Source organism: Anneissia japonica, unplaced genomic scaffold (genome assembly GCF_011630105.1).
Source record: "Anneissia japonica isolate Jap-2015-1 unplaced genomic scaffold, ASM1163010v1 scaffold1889_len2455224_cov183, whole genome shotgun sequence".
NCBI classification, from domain to species: Eukaryota; Metazoa; Echinodermata; class Crinoidea; order Comatulida; family Comatulidae; genus Anneissia; species Anneissia japonica.
In genome coordinates, this window is record NW_022752980.1 from 258,030 (window position 1) to 280,562 (window position 22,533).

Consider the following 22,533-nt stretch of genomic DNA (forward strand, 5'->3'; position numbering starts at 1 on the left):
TAGATGAGACATTCAGACTGCTTCAGTTCGCTTGTGATTTTATTCAGATATATATATATATATATATATATAATAAAGGGAATGTTGTTTGCAGCTGCACATGTAAAATAATGAGGCTAATCGAGTCAAAGCGAAAATGAACTCAAGGGATGTTTGCTGTAATCTGTTCTAGTTTACCTCTGGATGAAAAAAAATGATGAACTCCAAGCGTATATGGCAACCAAGAGTTGCAATACAATTTCTATATATTTTTTATTATCCATGGAAACAAAAATCCAAAAAAAGTGAACCTGTGGATAGTAGTAAGTACAGCAGATACTACAGTATAGGTGGTAATGGCAGAATATTTGTAGAGTGCGTTCCACAATAAAATCGTCTCAAGGCACAGAGAGTATTTTGAACCTTCAATCATATTTAAAAACAGAAAAAAAGAAATTATAAAAAATATATTAAAATAACAAAAAAATAATTATTTATTATATGTATATAATAATAATAAACAATAATAATAATATTAATAATAATAATAATTAATAATAATAATAATAATAATTATTAATAATAATTAATAATAATAATAATAATAATATGTTGATTTATTAAGGTATAAATAAACAAGGTCTAAACTAAGCGTCATTAACAGATTGATAACTGAATGCCTTTAATATCTAAGGCTTTTTTATACCTTGTTTTGGGAACTTACTGACCCTTGACATGGATTTCGAATAAATGCAGCAAACACACGTTTTCCATTAAAAGTTTGAAATTTTTCTGAATGGTGTTCAAAATATGGTGAATGGAATGTACTGCCCAATCACCACCAGAAGGACCCCACTGGAAATAAGTCTTCTTCTAGACTTTCGTGGGCTATCCTTGGTGTTTACACCGAATAAATCCAATCCAATGGAAAGTCAAATAATTTCACTAAGAGCCCACCCACCACTTATATATTTTTGATTACGCCTCCATCCGCCATGGGATCTCCTAATAAGAAATGTATATTTCTGCCAAAATATGAACATTTATCAACACAGACTACACTGCAACATCACATTCGTTATGGGCATATGATAGGGTCTTGAACAAGGTCCTTAATATACACTTTATAATAATAAATAATAAAGTTCTTAACCGTTCTGAATCAACAGAACAAGTGGCTGTCATTGACTACCACAGTAGTTGACAAGCTTCAGCAGTGCAAAACAAAAGAAGGTCCCTAGAGGGCGAAAATATTAGCTGACCTTATATTTTACTTTCACGTTCCTTGTTTTTGTTTTCTATTTTAGTATTAGCTAACCGTCTAATTACTTACTTATCTTCTCTTTTACTTTCATAATATGCTTCCTTAACGTTCCGTGATTCCTATTTACCTACCTTTTCTTTCTTTAGTCTCCCTTTTCCTTTTAATTACCTTTTCTTTCCTTTCCCCTTTCTTTCTAATGCCTCCTTATGCATTGCTTCTTTAGCTTAAATTACCTTTGTAATATTTCCTTATCTTTCTTCTTTTTCTTTGTTTCCTATGTAACCTTGATTTTTCTTGTATTTACTTTATTTACTCTTATTACTGCACTCACTTGCAATATTATTTCGTTCGCAAATAAATTTATATTTTTATTTTCTCCTTTGCATACATGCTTTAATAGACAAAACTATTTCACTGAATGAAACAAGTTTTTCCGCCCTTAATTCTCTGAATATTTCAAGCTCGATTAAAAAGATATAAAAAAGTGTCTCACCTAACATGAAGTAACATATTAAAAAATAAACATATTGTGATCAGAAATTGCACAAAACCCTGACTTTCACTTCATCCCCTGGTTCTAATCCGTTTCTTTTTTCTTTCTTCCCCTCTTTTCATTATGGTGGTATCGGCATATATCGCCAATAGACTCGGTAAATTTGAAATAGTTGTACTTGATGTCAAATTCCATATCATACCAGTAGTTAACTGAAAGCAAAATGATAGAAGTGAGTTGAGTGTTTGGTCGTGGGGTAATGTTCCTGCTTCTTGTACCGAAGACTCCCCGGTTCAAACCCAGATAGTGTTGGTTTTTTATTACGCCTTTTGTGATGACAAACAACCCAAGTCAGTGGTGCGTAACCAACAAAAATAAGATAAGCTTTTAGGCTACATTATTGAACTCATGTTATTTAAAAATTCATAACTCCACAACGGCGGGTCGTAGCAAAATAATTTTTCCTGCAAAATGTTCTTAAAAGACTATTCTACAGTTTTTTCAAACATACAGTGGTGTAGAATAGTCGTTTAAGAACATTTTCCAGGAAAACATAATGTGATATGACCTCTGCTCCTTGAATAACGCTTAAATTGAGAGTTGAGTTAAGGAATATGTTGTTATCATCTGTTATTTATTTCTACAAGCAGACTAATGGATCAATAATCATTAATATTGCATTGATCATAGTATTCTTCATCAAGATCATCTGTAATATTTTAGCCCAATTCCAAAATGTTGAATACCCTTGTCAGCAAATATATCTCATTTCACTGATAATCATATGCCAAAAAATAGATTTCATTATATCATTTGTGTTGAAAGTCATATTATTATTGAGATGCCACAGTGAAATTTTTTACCATCTCTTTGTAACTATAACAATCATTTGCTTCTTGCCGCAAGGCAGTATCCTAGGTAACGTCATTATACAGTATTAATAATTCATTTTTTTTAACCATGTTCAATTCAAATAATACAAAAATTAAAGTATATTTTTATCAAACTTACCAGCAATGCATCCGTGCGATTGATGAACGTGGTGAAACCAGAGAGAAGGTAGATATAAAAGGTCACCAGCTCTTAGAGTGCATTTAATTGGTCGAGCTTGGGCAAACTCTGGGTTCTTTTTCAGATTTGGTGAGAGTGGGTCGACTGTTACCCATGGGACAGTTCCTATATCCGGTTGAGGGATTATGTCAAAGTCCCCTTCTGAATTTTCTTTGTACACAGCAGCTGGAAAATCACCTTGAAGGGTATAATTAACAATAATAATACAATAAGTAAAAGAAAATTCTATTTAAAGAAAAGAAATTAACAACAAGAATAACAACGATGGATGATGATGATGATGATGATTATGATCACAATAAATCAATGTATGTAATAATAATAATTACAATAAAAATAACAATAATGATATTTTGATTGTTGTTTTATGCATCAGAAAATTCATAGGAGTGATGTTTTTCCCCACCTGACGTGTTATCTGATACTGCTGCATTTACAGTACGCCTCTCCCTTGAGGTTATAAAGCGCAGTTCTTTTCCCTGGTCATTGGGTCCATATGCTAAGTGTGGCTGCTGGTAATCAGCGCAGGAGCAGGCCAACCCAACAGGTACCGATTTATACTCCTGGGTAGAGAAGCAATTGCAGATAAAGTGCTTTGCTCAAGGACACAGCAAAATGCACAGTGAGGGATTAAAACCCCGACTTCAAGGTTGGGAAACCAAACTGTTTCCACTGCGCCAAACTGCTTTAAAAGAATATTCAATTCTTGCTTGTTATCTGGAGGTCGTGGGTTTGACGCGCACCTAAATCACTTGTAAGATTTTTTCACAAGTATTTAGCAAAGTCCTGAGTATTCAGTATGATAACACGCCTGGTAGGGCAAAACATCACTCCTATGATATTTTCCTGATGCATACTCACATCGTAATAGCATTTGCAGTACCCGCTGCTATTTGGGGATAGGATTCAACACTAGTCACTAATCGCAAGCTTGTTGGTCTAGTGGTTATGACACCAGGCTAGTTATCTGGAGGTCATGGGTTCAATTCCCACCTGAATCACAAGCGAGATTATTTTTTTGCTAATATTTGGGAATGTACTGGATATTCAGTAAGATAACACGTCATGTAGGGCGCAAAACATCACTCCAATAATGATGCTGATAATAATAATACATTGGTCTGTACGTAGTGTAGTGAATACTGTGCTGCTATGGCCTTAATGTGCTTTACATTATAACCACAATTATTGGATCTATTAATAACGCTGAATTCTCAGAAGGAGTTATTTGCAAAAATATTGATTAACTAACACATTGGCTTTTAAACCAAATGGGTAACACATAACTCCTGAGTTGCGAGATACCCAAGGAAAGAATGAAGCGGTCAGTCTGTGAAACTACTCAAGAAAATATAAGTGAATGACGATGAGGAAGATTGATTGAATGATATAGTCAGTATAAAAAATTATATTAATGATAATGATAATGAAACAATGACGACGATGATGATAATATTGATGATGAGGAAGAATGATTAATATAGTCAGTATAAAACGTAAGAATGTATAATACATACTCCCAAGTATTGAAATGCATGCCATCATGTTGGGATTCAATATTTCAACATTAATTATGTCATCATCAGGAATGAATGAATGAAACATCACATTAATGATGACGATGATAATGATGATGATGATGATGATAATGTTAATGATGATGATAATAATGATGACGATGATAATATGATACTGATGATAATGAACAATGGCAACATCGATGATTATAATTATATTTCAATGTAGAAATTCAATTATACATGCACTATGATTAAACTTTAAGCTATTCTTAATTATGCATTCTATGGCCAAGATAGTGATTAAAACCAAATGACGACTTTGGAATGCTGCTCCGATGAATACTATTCGCAAACATTGCAAGTTCTAGGAATACATACATAAACTTACCATATGGTACGAAATACGTTTCAGTGGGTGGTAGTAGTGTGAAATGCTTTTCACCTGAGATGACACAATACAGGTTCTCATAATGGTCTTTATGCACTGCAATGAAGTTAAAAAAACAAAAACAAAAATATTTTTCATTTTTAAAATTTATCTTATTATTTTTTTTAAATATTTTTAAAATTTAAATTTTTTAAATTTAATGAAAGTTCAGGCAAACAACACAACGAATATCAATATTGTTATAATATTATTATAATATAATATACTATATATTATATTCTACATATGTTTCGAAACACATGTGGACATGCCTTCTTCGTATCTGTCTCTTATACACATCTTTCTCATTGTTCACGGTAAGTGCTTTATGTGTTTTAGTATATACATGCAGAGGTTTGCGATGCCTGTACTGTACTACTGCTGTCTCTTATACACATCTAGATGTGTATAAGAGACAGATATATGTGTGTGTACACATATATACACACACATATACACAGGGTTCGAATTTCCTCAAAATGCTCTGTCAGCACATAGTTGCTGTGGGCTGTGGCTTTTATTGTTTTACAGCAACAAGCTTCGTAAATTGTTTTAAGAATAGGCCTATTCTATAAATGTAAGTGTAAGTGAGACCAAATAGCAAAAGCCCAACAACACAATTAAGGCAAATGAGTAAACAAGAATACATTTTTAAAGCAAGTGATAATTTTTTTGTTTGAAAAGAAGATAGTTATCAGAATTTATTGTGTGGTTGGGAAGAAAAAATGACGATTGATTTGCTCTAGTCCTCCATTTTGGTCCCACATTGGGTTTTGAATGATTACTTCGACAACATTACCATATGTTGTATAGTATGTGTACCAGTGGCGGACCGTAGGATTAATTGCAGGGTATGTATGCTATGTATTGGCATATCTAGGATGTGCGAGGGTCGCGCACGTCCCTCCCCCTGATATAAATACTCGCCCATCCACCACCCACAAATCATGCTCAAGTAGTTAAAAATCACCTTAAATCACATTATTTTGAGAGTTAGCCCCCCTCACCTAATCACCGATTCCCACTTTACCTACACACTACATCAGCTCCCTTCCATTTCAAGACCCCTACACCACTGATGCTAGGGCCTGCTAGTAGGAAATGTTCGTAAGCCTACTACTATACAGGATCAGATTGCACTATAGCCAAAATACAAATGTATGTTATTTTCAATACTGGCATGGTTGTAGCATCTTCTTTTCAAAATAATTCCTATTCCTCTATTTTAACATATTTCAATTCAAATAATAATAATTCAAAGTTTCTTCTATACCGGTTATATGCATGCAAATTATTTAATCTTTAATCATTGAGATTAGGCATATAGATAGATTACCCGATCAGCAGTGGAAGTCCTGATTTGCGAGAAGAAGAGGATGCGCACATACTCTTGGAAGCACTGCTTCCATTCCAGTGTTAAATTGGCTATTCTGACGCCACCACATGGTTGTCACAATAGAAAATTTAAGCATTGTAGGGTATGCTCTGACTCCCAGTGACTCACTGAATACGTGATTGGTAGATATTGAAAACCAGAATTGCGGACATTCTAAGCAACTGAGAGTACGATGCGATAGGCCCGAATGTGACTTATCCCAGATACCAAAGTAGGCCAAACATTGAAAAACTTTGCTTTTCCAATAAACTACAGCAATCCACTCGAAAAATTAAGGTTTATATAGAAGATTGTGGCTAAGAAATGCTAAATCAAATGCAGAAACTGTACTACTATATTTGCTTATTTGTTTTAGCCAGGGTATGCACTGCATACCTTGCTTGCCTTGATGGTCCGCCACTGATGTGTACTGTATATATACACACTATATAACTACAAAACATTCAAATTATTTCCTGTTTCCACAAAGTGCGTAACAGTTTGCATCATACGAAAACACTACAAATGTAAAATAAAGAACTGACATAAAAACTCTACTGATATTGAATCCAAAAAAAATTTGCCTAAATATTAAATTTTAATTAATAGTTGATTAAATGAATTTGATAACCTGTATAAGACACATCAGCTGAACCAGAGATACACTCACCTTTATTCTACGTATCTTATAATCATAAATTGAGTAGTGTCAAACATAAATATACTGTATGGATGTGTGTATAATAAATAGATTAAAGATTAAATAATTTATGTTATCATGACTTCACCTGCACCAGAGACACACTCACCCTTATTCTACATAATTGTCATAAACCGAGTAGTGAAAACAAATATTGGATGTTTGTATAATAATAGATTAAAGATTAAATAATTTATGTTATGATGACGATGCGATTCTTGTATCTCTATTAGCATCAGGTCTCCAATGCAGTATATGCAAGCAGTTTGTTAACTGATAAAGGCATTGTGCATAACAGTAAAAATTAATGTCGTTTCTCTGTCAAACAAGTCATAAACTACATGCCCCCCACCCCATCCTATTGAACATACAATACTATGAGGTCCCAAATGTTAAGAGTGTTGTTACATACTTAGGTTATAAAATTACTTCTAATATAAGAAATAAAACCTGATTTAGGTACAATGGTAACGGGGGAAATATATTATGCAGACGACTTGCTCATTGTTCACGGTAAGTGCTTTATGTGTTTTAGTATATACATGCAGAGGTTTGCGATGCCTGTACTGTACTACTGTAGGTAAACATGTGTACAATTACTTATTGCCACGTTTACTATTAAACAATAAGGCTTGGGCAGGTTTGGACCACTGTTAGTATATTATTGTAGCCAAGAATGCTTTACATTAAATCATATTTTTGCCTTACTGTGAGTGTCTCGGGCAGATTTAGTAGGGGGGGGGGGGGGAAGGGAAAAAAGGGGGGGGGGGGGGGGGGGGGGGGGGAAGGGAATAATGAAAAAGAAAAAAAATGATATCCCAAAACGCCGGGTGTCTAGAAAACAAAAATTTTGAGGGGAATTCCCCTTGGACCACCTAGGATAGTGCTATCTTGATTGTCTCAAATTTCGGGAAAAGGTGTCTGACTAGTAACAATAGGTTATTACAATGCACACACAGTATTATTTGAACTGAAACCAGTTCATATCCTGGAGAGAAATTGAATTTTATGTAATGTTTATACAGAATACATTGTTAAAGACATTTGATTTTTAAAGTTCTGAAGTTGTTTAAATTAATAATTGCTTTAGCTTTGAGAAATTACTAATTGTAAAAATAAGACAAACTTCAAACCATGTTCTTTGCTCAAAATGAAATTTATTTTATGGGCAATCAAACTCATTGACTTACATACATACTCAATGGCATGCAGTGGCAGATCCAGGAATCTGAAATAGAGGGGAGCCCAGAGAAGGACTTTCACAGACGGAGGGTCTATACTAGCCCACCATGGTTTTGGCTGAGGTAAGAAAATTTATAATCATCACACCTCTAGATAACTGGAAATGGTAATCTTAGACTCAAAATTTTAGTAGGAGTTTCTTTTTTTCAATTTTCTTTTTAATTTTGAAAAATTTAGGGGGAGGGGGGTGGGCCCGGGCCAGCTGGCCAAAACCCGGCAATCCGCCACTGGCATGTTGTCAAACTACCGAGTATTTTTAGTTAATCAAGTTTATTGTTCCACACAAAGATATAATATTAGGCCTGCTATTCTAAAAAGGTGAGAACTGTTAATACAATATTATGCTAAAGTTTAGTAATGCGCACTTAACAATGTGACAGTATTGTATACTTTGTACTTAATACTCATAACATAGGCAATTGCTAAACGATTCCAGACAATGAACAATTTACTGGAATCTATACTATAATATGGGGAATATGGATATTATTAAAATCTCAATTTTTGTTTTGTTGGATGCTTATTTTTGTGATGGCATATCTCGTATAACATACATTCTGCTGATTCTCAGTGTCTGGCAGTATATGTCAGAGTGGATAGTCATTAAAGTCAATTTGTTGGCGTGCCTCGTTGCATTGCATTTTCTCTGGAATTGCGTCAGCTAACAATTTGTTGGTGTAGTCTGTGCTGGGCTTTTAAACAACTTAAAAAAAGTGATATACTTACTAGATGTCACTGCTCTCTTATCCCCAAGCCAGAAATTTACAGCATCAGGAAGTTTGCCTGAAGAATATTAAAACTTAATATTAATGAATAATATAATTGTAAAGATATACTTATATTAGCTGCTATAATAATATAAGTATATCTTTCAACTATACTAAAAAGATAAACTGTAATATAATCTAGAAAATACATTTAGGTATACCATTATGTCAGTTATAAGTAAGAATTAATTTTGTATTAATAATTATAATAATTTATATAGTGCATATTGAAATAAAGTGCATCATTGCCCTTCACATTATTATCACCTCCCCCTAATCAATGGAACACAACTTCTGTCCCCGGGGAAGCACAATTCTACAAGTGACAAGAATCAGCATTAGATCCACAGGTAACCACTCCTGGGTGGAGAGAAACAAACAGATAAGTCGAGACTTTTTTTATACCTTGTTTCATGAACTTTTTTTTTAAATATTGTCAAAAAAAATATAATTTATTGTTTTCTTATTCAGCAAACAGATTTGCCAAAAACATCCAGATTGAAGAGAAAATAAAATGTTATTGGTGAATATAAACAGTGTAGTAATGGGATGGCTGAATTCATTAAATTTATATATTTAAGGAGAAGTAAACTTATCTAATTTTTTAAGATTGCAAGGCAGCGGCAGGTAATGAATAATAAATAAATTTTTTTTTTATTTTCATTTTTTTTCATGGCGGCTGGTGTGCTAATAGAACAAAAAAAAAAATTATTTTTATTCGAAATCATCATTATTGGAGGGCAGCGGGGTTCGCTAAACAAGGTATAAAGTCTAGCGGAAAGTGCTTTGCCCAAGGACACAAGCGACCTGCACAACGAGGGTTTTGAACGCCTGACCTTTAAGATGCTAAGTGAAGAATATAGAAACAGTACTACAGTGTTTAATTTATGCATCTGTTAAAGAAGTATCATCTGTGAAGAGCGAATATGGACAATAAGCTATACAAAGTTTTGATTGGATTTGTGAGAAAAAATACTCTCCACTCCAATTAATGAATTTCATTTTTTATTAGAATAAAAATACAACTCAAAACTATAAATTACTATGGAGAGTGTGTTTGCTTTACCAGTTTATCCTTTAATATGTGAACGGATATGCATCTGTTTAATAAAGAAGTATCGTCTGTGAAGAGCGAATATGGACAATAAGCTATACAAAGTTTTGATTGGATTTGTGAGAAAAAATATTCTCCACTTTTCACAAAATTTGAATTAATGAATTTCATTTTTTATTAGAATAAAAATACAACTCAAAACTATAAATTACTATGGAGAGTGTCTTTGCTTTACCAGTTTATCCTTTAATATGTGAACGTAGTGTTTAGTTTCGATAAAAAAAAACAATATGTCCACGACAAGAAGCAAAACTAGTTCAGAGCGAAGAGATGGATATACCTCTGACCTCAACTTTGAGGACCAAAACCGTTCCATTGGATCATGAATATGATCATAAAAGTGAAAGTTGTAAAGGTGGATTTCAAAAGACGGCATTTAATGTATCAGTGGTCGGAACAAGCCTTTGGGGAGATCTAGTTACAATTGTGCTTTCGTATCACATCTACAGTAATTGTAATTTGCTGTATGCAGTGATACCCATCAGCACTGACTTCCACATGAAAATTAATTATGCAGAAGCAATACCATGCAAATATTAGAATTAGATAAATATGTGCATAGATGGAAAATTTTTGCTTGCTCGCAAAAGACTCCTGCGACTCACAGAAAATTTGCAACCCTTTATAAATATACTGTTATTGGGAATAAGTAGTGTATTTTACTTAAATTGTTAAATTCTATAATCTTGTGAATTCTAATTGATGGGTATACACACTAGTTAATGGTGTCTGAGTAATCTTTAACAATGCAAAATGTAAAGTAAAGGTTTAAAAATTTCCACTTAACTTAAAAAAAAATCTATATAGAGCTAAACCGGCTTTTCATGTTCAAAATACTGATATTTGATTGTGTTGTTCTACTTGTTTTTTGTATTGCATCTTTTAACATTACGTATTTGTTATTTGATGTTTTAGTTTAAAAATTGTTTATTATGTATATTTTGTATAATTCTCTATGATTTATTAAATACGTGATGGAAAGCGATAAATACATAAAAGAAAAACCGAAACAATATGAGTAACTGAATGTTCGAACCTAAGGCCTCTGTAGCCCAGGAGATGTGCTCATCCACATCATCCACCAGACAGGACAACTCTGTTGTGAGATTTGAATTCTGCTTCTGAAGATAAAACACAGCTTTAGATACCGGCTCACTCGAAAGCGTGTCCAAAAAATCCCCCATTTTCATTTGCCGCTCTTCGGGCATCACAAAAAAGCCATCATGGATTGCATCGGCGTATCCATTTGGTGTCACGGCAACACTAACCGATTGATCTCCAAGTTTCTCTCTGAAATTAAAAAAGAAATAATTAGAATTACTCATGCTTGTTTGATAAGCAACCCAAAGTCTTAGGCTGCTCAATCGTGCAAAAAACTGGTGCAGATGATCTGGGAAGAGAGCAAGACAGCGGACATTATAAATTAGGAAAAGATAGTACCCCGCACATGGGTCAAGTTAGAGGTCAAATTCAGGCGTCCCACGTTGAAAGAATCCACATCCAGGAGATCTGTTTGAGTGACCTTGCTTCACAACTAAATATATTTTGCTGTGCATGGTGATTGGCTCTGTGTTTCGGGAGATAACTAGCTGCGTAGGCTGGAATTAATCCTTCGGCTGCTAAATTTTGATTTATATTTTTAACCTCATGTTTATCTTGTTGTTTCACTTTTTTGATATGTGTGAGTTCAACGTTTTCAGCCATCTGGCTGCCTGTTGTATATTTTATACCGAAATAAATAAATAAATAGGTATTAAAAACCAATAAAAACATGTAAATATCGTAAATTTATTATTTTCTGGGAGAATGTTATTCTGTCTCACAGGAGTTTGGGAGGCCTTCCCGATTTCTGAGAGACTCCAGCGAAATGTGGGAGCCTTGTGACCCCTTGTCTGTGCTTTACCTCGGCAGTATGCAGTATTATAGCAGTTTGAGTTTTGGAAGCATCACATTTATTTTATAATATTTTTTTCTTTACTTTATAATTTCCAAAACTAGGTTTTCATTATTTCAATTGATTCATTACTTCTATTTCACAAACAGATATGTAGTTTATTAGTTTTTTCTTTGTTATTTGATGGAACCATCTCGTAATTTTCCAACCATACTGTACAATCGCATACAATTCAGCGTGTATAATTGCATATTATTTCATAACAATGTACAGTATCCTACAATGACTAGCATTATTGTTACTGGACAACCTTACAATACAAAGTATCATTTCTCTCCATTTAATATTCTTTAATTACTCCTAAGGTATTAATAGCAAACTGTGTGTGCTGAAAATTTTTACAAAAACGACACAATTTTTACATGAAGTAATCCAAGCACTAAAATCCCACTGAGCACATAACCTCACTCACTGCTATAACTTTGTTAAAACATAATTAATGTTTTATTTGGTTTTTACAGTCAAAATTTCTGAAACTTTATTGTTTTATTAAAAAGTATGTTTAATGGATTGTAGAATTATATTCAGTGCAGGTCAGTATTATTGTTTCACACAATGAACATCAAATATAAGAACATAATAATATTATAATAATTCAACAGAACTGATTCATAAGCTTAATATAACAATAATATGGTCAAAATAGAATTTCATGGTATTTATAAAAAATATATAATTACCTAAAGTCAATGTGTGTGGAGGAAACAATAAGCCAGGAAGGCTTTAAGTCTGATCCTCCAGGTAAAAATTTACTTAATTGGTGAATTATTATTATTGTTATTAAGCTATTGTTTCCCAAAAATATATAAATATATATCTGATCAATGATACAAGAGAAAAAGAAAACAGTTTCAATGAGTTGCACATACATTAAGACTAACAATTACTAAAAAAAATAATTTTCAATTGCGTCACTTAAAAAATCTCAGGGTCCAACATTGCTTGTTTGTGGCAAGTTGCATAAGGTTTTCAAGATCTTTTAAGTTTTTTAATTTTAGATTATGCTTACTTAAATCGTTTTGTAGTAGTGACAAACTATTTTATCTACAGTATATCTACCAACTCGGCTACGAGCATAACATGTAAGTGAAAACTTACATGTGGTTCTCAATTGGTGAATAGCTGGTGCTATAGAAGGCAATAAAATAACAAACAAACAAATAATGTTCACATACAAATATTAAAACAATAAGAAAAAAAAATTAGTTGAAGGATAAGTCACTTTTAGTCCCTTTAATAAACTAATCAGTATGTTTGTATTAGATGTATATTCTAACTATAATTAGTTGTGTACTGTAAATATGGTATCCTGGCAACAGTGTAATAGAATAGAGAATAATAAAGTGTATCTCTCTTGCAATTTGTAATTTAATTATCATGATTTATACAGCTGGAGCCTGCATCAATCATGCATACTAGCATACATAAAACAGATGACTTATTACCATCATTATTATTACAACATTTCAGATGAAAATAAAAATACAATATAATATTCCCTCCAAAGGTAAGACACTATTGAGGGTTCTCCAAAGCATAAAATAATTTTAAAAATAAATAAAAATGTCAGAAAAGAGATAATTATTACAATATTTATTTTGTAGAACGGATTTTTCTTAGACAGAAAAAAGTAGTTTGATCAAAAACTGAGCAACGGTGAATGAGATACAGATTTTGATTATTTAAAAACTGGGGGAAAAAGGTGTAAAAATGTTTTTTCCTCCGGAGTCTGACTTTAATATCAATCATACAAAATAAATGTTAGACTCTATAATAATTGGACAAATTCAGGTCCAGCCACTTCCCCTGTAGAAAGACAGAGATTTCGCTCCAAATAATTTACCTCCTACCAGGGGCCCAATTATAATAGGAAGCTTCCGATTGCACGAAGACGGTAGGACGTAGAACATAATGATGTCACTAAAAGTCATCTGCGCATGCGAGAACGTTAAGGTCACCTCGTCCAGTAGATTCTGGAAAGCAATTTGGCCAAATTTACATGCAGAGAACATAGGACGCCAGGTAGGACGGTCACACATAACAGATTCCGTTCTAGCGCCGCGTCGTCGCACGAAGCAGAAGCTCCTTATTGTTTGGTAGACAGAGACATGTCAAATTATGAAACATGTACAGTAGGCTCGACACCTTCACCTCTGACGATTAGTGTCCAAAATTAAGTACAAACACGTAAAATGTAATAATGAGCTACAGTATTTATCATTATTATGTATCAGTTATGGAATACAATTATAAGCCACTCCGAGTTTCTTCCTAGTCTTCTTTCTTTCTCTGCTTTTCCCATATTGTTAAATCTATTTTACTAGATAAAATACTAATATGCATATAATTATTATTTTGCTGAAAAATTTACGTATTCTAACTAGACCACAGTAGGTACAGTATACTTTGTGTCTGTATTTAACATTTTTCTATCTTTGTCAATTTAAAGTTGGAGGCATTTCTTGGTCTCCACAGTCTAAGGTCACTATTAGGTAGGCTGATCTTTGTAAGACTTCTAGGAATCGATACCATTTTTGAAGCAAGAAATCAAGTTGTCTTTACCCAGTACAGCTCATTTATATTTTTTCTAATTAAAGTGTTCTGTGGAGAGAGACATATAAGTATCTTGTCCAAGATCAAAGACAAAGTGACCACCACTGGTCTAAAAATCGTGAACACTTTTTTTAAGCCTAAACATTCTGTTGCACTACAGGCATCCAAAATATAAAAAATATCTCTGTTGAGATGGAAATGTAAATGTTTGATTATTTTATTCCAAGTATTTTTAGAATGGATGTACAGTTACAGTATGCTGTTATTGATTCTTAATACTCTTTCCTGGTAGTCACACATCAAGTCCCGTGGTCGTTCTACCCAAATCAAAATATTACTAACACCGTCCTACTAATTCAATATATAGCACTGCAGGGCTGTACACAAAACATCATCTTATGTTTTGTATTATTTGATATCATCATATTATCATCATCATATTGTTAAAAACTGCATTAAAATCACTATATATTTTCAGTTGGGTATGACAAAACCATGATATTTTACATTATGTTTGAATGTTTTCTTCCAAATGTTTTAGAATGGATTTAAATGTATGCTGTTACTAATTTAGTATAAAACATTTGTCAGTAGCCACATCAAGTCCTCCGCTTATCTTACCCAAGTATCCATTTTAATTAGAAAACTACGAACTTCAACATCCTGTTTATACATTTCTGGTATTCAATATGAAGCATTGTATACACAAACCATAACCTTTAGATGTACAGTATGTTGATGGCTGCAGTCTGTAAAAACACTGCACAACCTCCACATATTTTAAAAGTAGCAGAAAATGTTCAGTCCGGTCTGCCAAATCCATTCTCTTTGGTGTCTAATAGAATCCCTACTGTATAATTAAAGATTTGCACTCAACAGGGGTCCCAAGTTTGGAAGAATCCACATGTGCAAGAAATTATAAATACTGTAAATTTTGATGTACATATTGATAACAATTATAATTCAGGTACTAACTGCTGGGAGACAATTGTTAATACAGCAGTAAAAACTTGTAAAAGCATGCAAATATCATCATAAATTTCCACGAGATGGTTTATTTTGGGAGATTTTTGCTGATTTGCAGGCCGGAGTGCGGGAGTCCTTCCTGTCAATTTCCAGGAGACTCCATTCCGGAACTCTGCAGGAGACTTTGAACTCGCACACTAAATGTGGTCTTAGATTTCTCTATTTTGTGGGAATTTTAAAAATAATACATTAACTGTTTTAAAATAGATATACAGTTACTGCATGCCGTTTACAAAGAAAATTAAAAGGCAGCACTCTGAGACTAACTTTGATGTTATTTATTTAACACATGCATGTTGTTTATTTATTCTTATCAAAACATTTCATGGTAGCCAAACATCAACTTGTCTTTCCATTAAAATATTACAAACAAATTGCCACTAATAGCTGCTAATAGTAACATTATCATATACCCAAACACTGTACACAAAACTTGGCTAATATTTCTGTGTGAAAGTCATATATAAAACACAATTTATTCTAAAAAATTGCATTTATTTTATAGTGGTCTTTAATGGGAGGGAAAATTTTCAGTTGGGTCCACCAAAACCATATGGTCTTTGGTCTCTAAATAGAGGTAATCTTTAATTGGAGAGAACAGTTAATGATAAAAGATAAGCATTGAACCAGGGCTGCAGAAATATGGTTTTTAATTGGAGGTGGTCTTTAATTGGAGGGGTCTTTAATTGGCGAGAGACCTGTACAATTTTTAATCCAGCTTGTGTAGGGAGCCGGGATTTATTTGTGTATGTCTACACAAATATATTTTTTATATTATTGTACTGTTTTATTGTTTTAATTTTTTTAAAGTTCACAACCCTATTTCTCAGTTTCATTTTAATTATCTTTTAAGTTTGTGTCAATTATGTTTTATTGATATTTATTGTACTGTAATTAAGTGATTCATTATATTGTATCTAAGTTGAACGCACCACCCTCGAGTGCCACCGATCTAAAGGCGTATGTTCACAAAGTAAATAAATATAAATAAATAAATATACATATATATTTTCAATGGAGACTATTATATAATAATTTACCAAATATGATACATTTTTATTGGGGAAAAAAAAACAAATTAGCATTTAAAACATATGTGAGGTCTCACCACAAAATGAGACGCATCGTTAGTGAAATCATTTTGAGATTATCACCAAAATAGGTCAAAAGTCAAAATTTTACACAATTTTGATTTTTAATGTTTTTGAATAACTTGATATTTATATTTAATGATTGTATACTTTTTAAGTGAAATTTCTTACCAAAACAGTATTCTCTGCGAAAATATTCTGTAATTCTAGTCCTATTGTTTATCTTGGAGGCCAATTTTCTCAAAATGTGGTTCTCTTACACATAATATTTAAATGCTCACATCTGGATCTACATATCCTAGTGAAGCCATTCAAAGACCAAATTAAAGCTTATAATGTAATCCACCCAAATATAATAAAAACTCAATTTTTGATATTCTAACCATGAGACTCATTTTGTGGTGAGGCCTCACATTAATCTTTTCGTAATATTGATTGGCCTTTCAGTTTATACATTTGACATTTATGTTAGTATCTGATTACAAAGGGTAATGGAATAAAGATCATTAACATTCTATAAATTATTGTAAACCTGATTCATTACTCGCACCAAGTAACATGACTAGATTTGGGCTTAATTCACGACTTACGTCAGATATTGAGGCCTTACCACAGAATTAAAGATATACGGTATTTTGTCTGCCCAAAAAAAACCTCAAAAATCCAATTAAAATTAATTAAATAGTGCATTTAAAAGAAACAAATATACTATTATTACTTTCAACCAGAAACAGATAATAGAAAAAATATTTCCTGTTGATATACAAACACTGTACTTCAAAATTCCTCAAATTGATTACCAGTCAATGTAAGGGTATGCAAAGAGGAAATACTTTCTGTTAATTTAAAAATTTTTAATTTGCTGTAAATTAATAGCTTGCTTAAATATACCAATTAAGCAAATTTCAAATAATAAGAATTAAATTATACAGTATATCCTGTACAATGACAGAAAAAAAAAAAGAAAATCAAATTAAAAACTTATTATAATACTGTAGGCTGACAAAGAGTTTAATGGAGTGGAGTTGAATGGCTTAATGGTTCAATATCTGTTCAGACCAGCGGCGGGCCAACATAAATTGTGTACTGTACTTCCATTTTTTTTCTTTGTAAGCCCCACCCAATTTCTTTCATAGCGGTGGATTTGAAATAGAAGGGGCCCAGGGAAGAACTTTCACAGATAGGGAAAAATTACCACCATGCTTGGGGCTGCAGTAAGAAAATTTATGATTATAGCACCTCTAGATGGCTGGAAATGGCACTCTCGGACTTAGATTTGAATATAATTTTCTGTTCTTCGACAAAGTGAAGTGACAAATCAATTACAAAACTCAATAGTGTAGTTAGTTACATTAACTTTTTAATTAATATTCAGACAATGAAACAAATCATTGAATTTAGAAAGAAGGGGAAATTTGCCAGACCACCAGGTGCTGCAATCCTTTTAAAATATTTTATCATTCACCCTGACCTTTGCCATGGCGAACAGTGCGAAGGTCTGGATCACGCCTGTATAATATGATGTCCTACAGTCGATGTCAGAGATATAATATGCTGTTATATCAACAAAGCCCCTTTGGGTCAGGGTGCTAGATCGAGGATCGTATGGGGGGTGCCTGCAAACTGCCGCATGAGAGCGCATAGGCATTACACCACTGATGTTTATACTTACTTAAGGTACTTGTAATTCCACTTGCTCAATGCTGGCCAGTGGCTTACACAATTCCTAATAATGAACGGAGCATTACTGGAGACGAAGTCCTTGTAGAACTGAAGAGGAGAGGGTTCAGTGTCGAGAACAGGCACAGAGTCACGTAAATATAATTCTGGAATCAGAAATTAAGTTTAATAAAAAAAATCCATAAAAAATAAAACTTTAAAAATGACACATGTACTTAAAAACAAATAATTTGAACATTTTAAAGCACTCTTTACACGGATGGTTTCACAAAATCACAGTATATGGGATAGCAAGATCAGAAACGGTAAGTTACAAGAGCGAATTAGAAATGTCTCTATTTACTAAAACAACCATTATAAGCATTACATACTATTAGCATTATGACAGACTTCATTATGCTGACATGACAACGGATAAAACCAGAAATCATTAAAAGAGAGGAATATTGTAATTAATTACATTGCTTTATTTGAAAAAACCTTTTAAAACAGCAGTGCATTTGTAAAATAAACATACCTGTACATACAACAGATTCTAAAATGAGACAATTGAATTAATAAAATAAAATATAAAATTGCAAACATGTTGTATCATTACACTGTCCATCACCTAAAATACCTGTCAAACAGTTCTAAAAAAAAAATCAGAGAGGAGTGGTGTTCCATTGCCATCAACTATTAACCACAGCAAAATATAGGACATAAGACTTATTGCTCACTCTCAAAAGTTTGGCTATGATTACTGGTAATATAGATCAAATCTCAATTTTGTTTTGTTTTTCTTTATTTATTCATTTCTTCTTTACTCTGTGTGATCTGATTACTGCAAAAGCATTGTTATCCTCCAGGGACCAACAGCACATACAATATAATAAAAACAAATGACAACAAATAATAATTAAATAATATTAATAATAATAATGATGATAACAACAACAACAACAACAACAACAATAACAACAAAAAAAATAATTCTTTGAATAAATTCATTTGAGAATGATAATAATATAATTAAACTATTTCTTTTTTTCCAACTCCAAAACCAAAAACGTATGATGTTACTCACTTTATTCAGTAACGTTCGCCACTAATGTAGTGGTTTCATCAGACTGGCAACCCATCTTTTTCCTACTGCTACTTACTGAATATAAGTGAGTATTTTGGAGTTACAAAAAAGAATTAATTTAAATAATAATAATAATAATAATAATAATAATAATAATAATAATAATAATAATAATAATAATAATAATTACATAATATCAGTAAATACTTTATATTTAAATATGGAGGATGTGAAATAAATTTGATTGAATTAGTTCCGTACCACGAGCCTCTAGAGCCAATGTTTGCAAACATTCCTCCAAGCTTATAACCTCATCCATGCTCGTCAAATGCTCTGAAAAAAAAATAAATACAGAATGATTCTGGCTACAACTGACCTTAAAATTCTGTTCCCTATTACATAAATTATTTCTAAACTTATTTGAAAAATTGGAGGAACAATTTACAAGTTAAAAGAATTCAGAATACCAGATGAAATTCATTAACAGGCAAAACATTTTTTTTTGTCTAGCTTGGTAATAAATAACAGAAAACTTCATTAATATTCAATGTGCCATACGGTACAAATTCAAGTTCTAATTCATTATTGGTCATTATGAATACAATATGAAATTTGCTTTGCCAGTAAAATGAATTTAAAAAAAATTAATACTAAGATACACTGAATAATATGAAAAAATAAATAGAGCAAAAAAAAAAAAATCAAATTATCTAACAAATTTATCGATTAACATTTTAATTGCACTAGGAATGAATGAGTCTATTTGTTTTTGTTAATTAGTAACAATTCTACCAGATTTGCTAAATGTGATGTAGGCCTAATTATGAAGTGGGCGGTTATCATCATTAATTGTATTTCCAGCAGCGTTATTTCAAAGCCTTTCTTAACAATTACTGTATATTTAAAATTTTTAAGTTTGTTTTAGTAAGGTTTGAATGCCACACCAATCCACAATTACAGGACAAATCATCTAAAAATGTTCCAAAATTACCATTTCCATTTAATTCTAGAAGAAATTATAAAGCTATCTGCACACTGCTTCACACAACAGCAGTTATACAAAAGTAGATAAAAGACTATAAAATTTGAAGCAACTCAATCAAAAATTTAGAGATATTAAAAAAAACAAAAAAACAACTAGGCCTATTCTTCTAAAACTATCTATATGTGGTGTACCGCAACCATTCTAACACTTTGTCATCCATGCAAACATTTGAACAATGTTATTCTTTAACATATACTTAAATAAAATAAAGATTAATTTTACATTTCTTCACATCCAACAGCAAGTACACTCCAAACTTATAAGATGGAACAATGCTTCATAAACTACAGTAAGTCTCTTATTGAGGCCTAGAAAGTTGGAGTGTTTAGTTGTGAGAAAAAGTCCTACTATGACAGGAATTGAACCCAGGACCCTAGGATTAAAGTCAAGCAACAAACCACTAAGCTATTCAACTCCATTCCAGCTATTCAACTCCACTTGACTTGTGGACTGAGTTACAAATAAAAACTTTATAATAATAATTACATTTTCAAATTAATATCTATGTAAACAGATATAATGAATGGGCGCTAAATGCACTTTAGTACTGTAACACTTCTATCTTCTATTGTCTTTTTACCTACTGTGCGGGGGCCAGCGCCCTCCGTCGGGGAGAGCTGCCCCCCCCCCCGTCGGTGAGAAAAAGCACTATTCGTCGGGGAGAAAAAAAATTATATGTATTTTCTACATATTAGTAGACTATAAAATCGATTAAATAAGCCTTTGAAACTCCTAAATTGTCAAAATATTCGAGAGCTTCGCCCCCAGGACCACTTTCAAAAACTTTTAATCGAAGCTCAACCACGCCCACTTTGCTTTCGTCGGGGAAATCTAACCCCTCGTCGGGGCATCGGCCCCCCTCGTCGGGGACCTCGGCCATCACCCCCCCCCCTTCTGACAAATCCTGGCGCCAGCCCTGGATCTGCCCCTCGATCCCACTGAGGCCCTGGGCGGCCCCAGACCCCCAATCAATGGGCCTGGGCAGCAAAAATATCCCGGGGCCCGTGGCCGCTCTAGGCCCTGTTGATGGTAATTAGTATAACCGCAATGGAGCAAACAATAGGCCTAATTATCACACATAGCATCTTTATTACATTTGACCCAAAAATTACACTTAGAACCTTTATTACATTTAGACCAAAAAATGATTACACATAGGACCTTTATTACATTTAGACCCAAAAATTATTACACATAGGACATTTATTACATTTAGACCCAAGAATTACTACACTTAGACCATTTATTACATTCACACCCAAAACTTATTACACATAGGACTTTTATTACATTTAAACACAAAAATCATTACACTTAGAACCTTTTGGACCCTAAAATGCATAGGACCTGTATTATATTTAGACCCAAAAATTATTACAATCAATCAATCATTTGTCAATCATGGCCATTATTACAGTTAGGCCATTGCACTTAGGACCAGGACCTGCATATATTTATTTATACATTCTTTAATAATGTATGCATGTTCTGCTGCCTTCCTTTTCCCTTCTTTCACAAGCAATCGAAATTGTCATACTGTTGCACAGTAGTGGAGACTTGCGCTCTACAATAAGTTCTGAATATCTGAAGCTTCATTTTGATTTACTAATTCTGGCAAAACCAAAAGTTTGAATTCTGGCAACAGCATTAAGCTCGATCGCCAATTCGCCATTGGAGATGACGGATGGAGCCGTAAGCGTTAAAAGGAATTACGTCCGGTTCGGTCGTACACTTGTTCGGCCGTAATATATTTGTATGGAACGCCAAATAGGCACAGAGCTGTGCGTATGCTATGTGTGTGTGGTTAACAATAATCTCCCTATTGTAATCTATTGCTACTGTATCCATGATTTCTTGTGGGAAAACAGTGGATTTTATTACGTTTGTGTTAGTTAATAAGGTTTTTTTGCAAGTTAGTAATACTAATACTTATGATGTAACATTATTATGTTATTATGCTGATAATCAAACCAATGGATTTTATGATTTTTATATAGCATCTATCGATGTTTATGTTAATATTATTAATACGATTTACATAGTTGCATTTTAGTATGTTGATTAATATACTGCTAAACCAATAATCAACCATCTTCCAGGCAGACATGACCACGAAGACCAGAGGAACCTGCTTGGTGGTGGTGCCTGACCTGACGAAGCTATGAA

At 32.9% G+C, this 22,533-nt stretch overlaps 1 protein-coding gene across 2 annotated transcripts in view; it reads right to left on the minus strand.

Annotated features, from left to right (window-relative positions):
* Positions 1 to 75: 75 nt before the first annotated feature.
* Positions 76 to 22,533, minus strand: part of LOC117122579 (bifunctional peptidase and (3S)-lysyl hydroxylase Jmjd7-like) — a 25,942-nt gene continuing 3,484 nt past the window's right edge. Inside the window, exons 2-9 of one of the 2 annotated variants that reach the window (XR_004447727.1) lie at positions 19,584 to 19,655; positions 18,249 to 18,402; positions 10,989 to 11,242; positions 8,798 to 8,854; positions 4,716 to 4,811; positions 2,748 to 2,984; positions 1,737 to 1,948; positions 76 to 402 (exon numbers count right to left, since the gene is read on the minus strand). Coding sequence is in view for 1 of the 2 variants with exons in the window: in XM_033268198.1 (XP_033124089.1) it covers positions 1,821 to 1,948; positions 2,748 to 2,984; positions 4,716 to 4,811; positions 8,798 to 8,854; positions 10,989 to 11,242; positions 18,249 to 18,402; positions 19,584 to 19,641 (984 nt within the window). In the remaining variant the exon portion in view is untranslated. Of the gene's footprint in view, positions 403 to 1,411; positions 1,949 to 2,747; positions 2,985 to 4,715; positions 4,812 to 8,797; positions 8,855 to 10,988; positions 11,243 to 18,248; positions 18,403 to 19,583; positions 19,656 to 22,533 lie in introns of those variants that run through there. The other variant, XM_033268198.1, reaches the window with a different exon arrangement.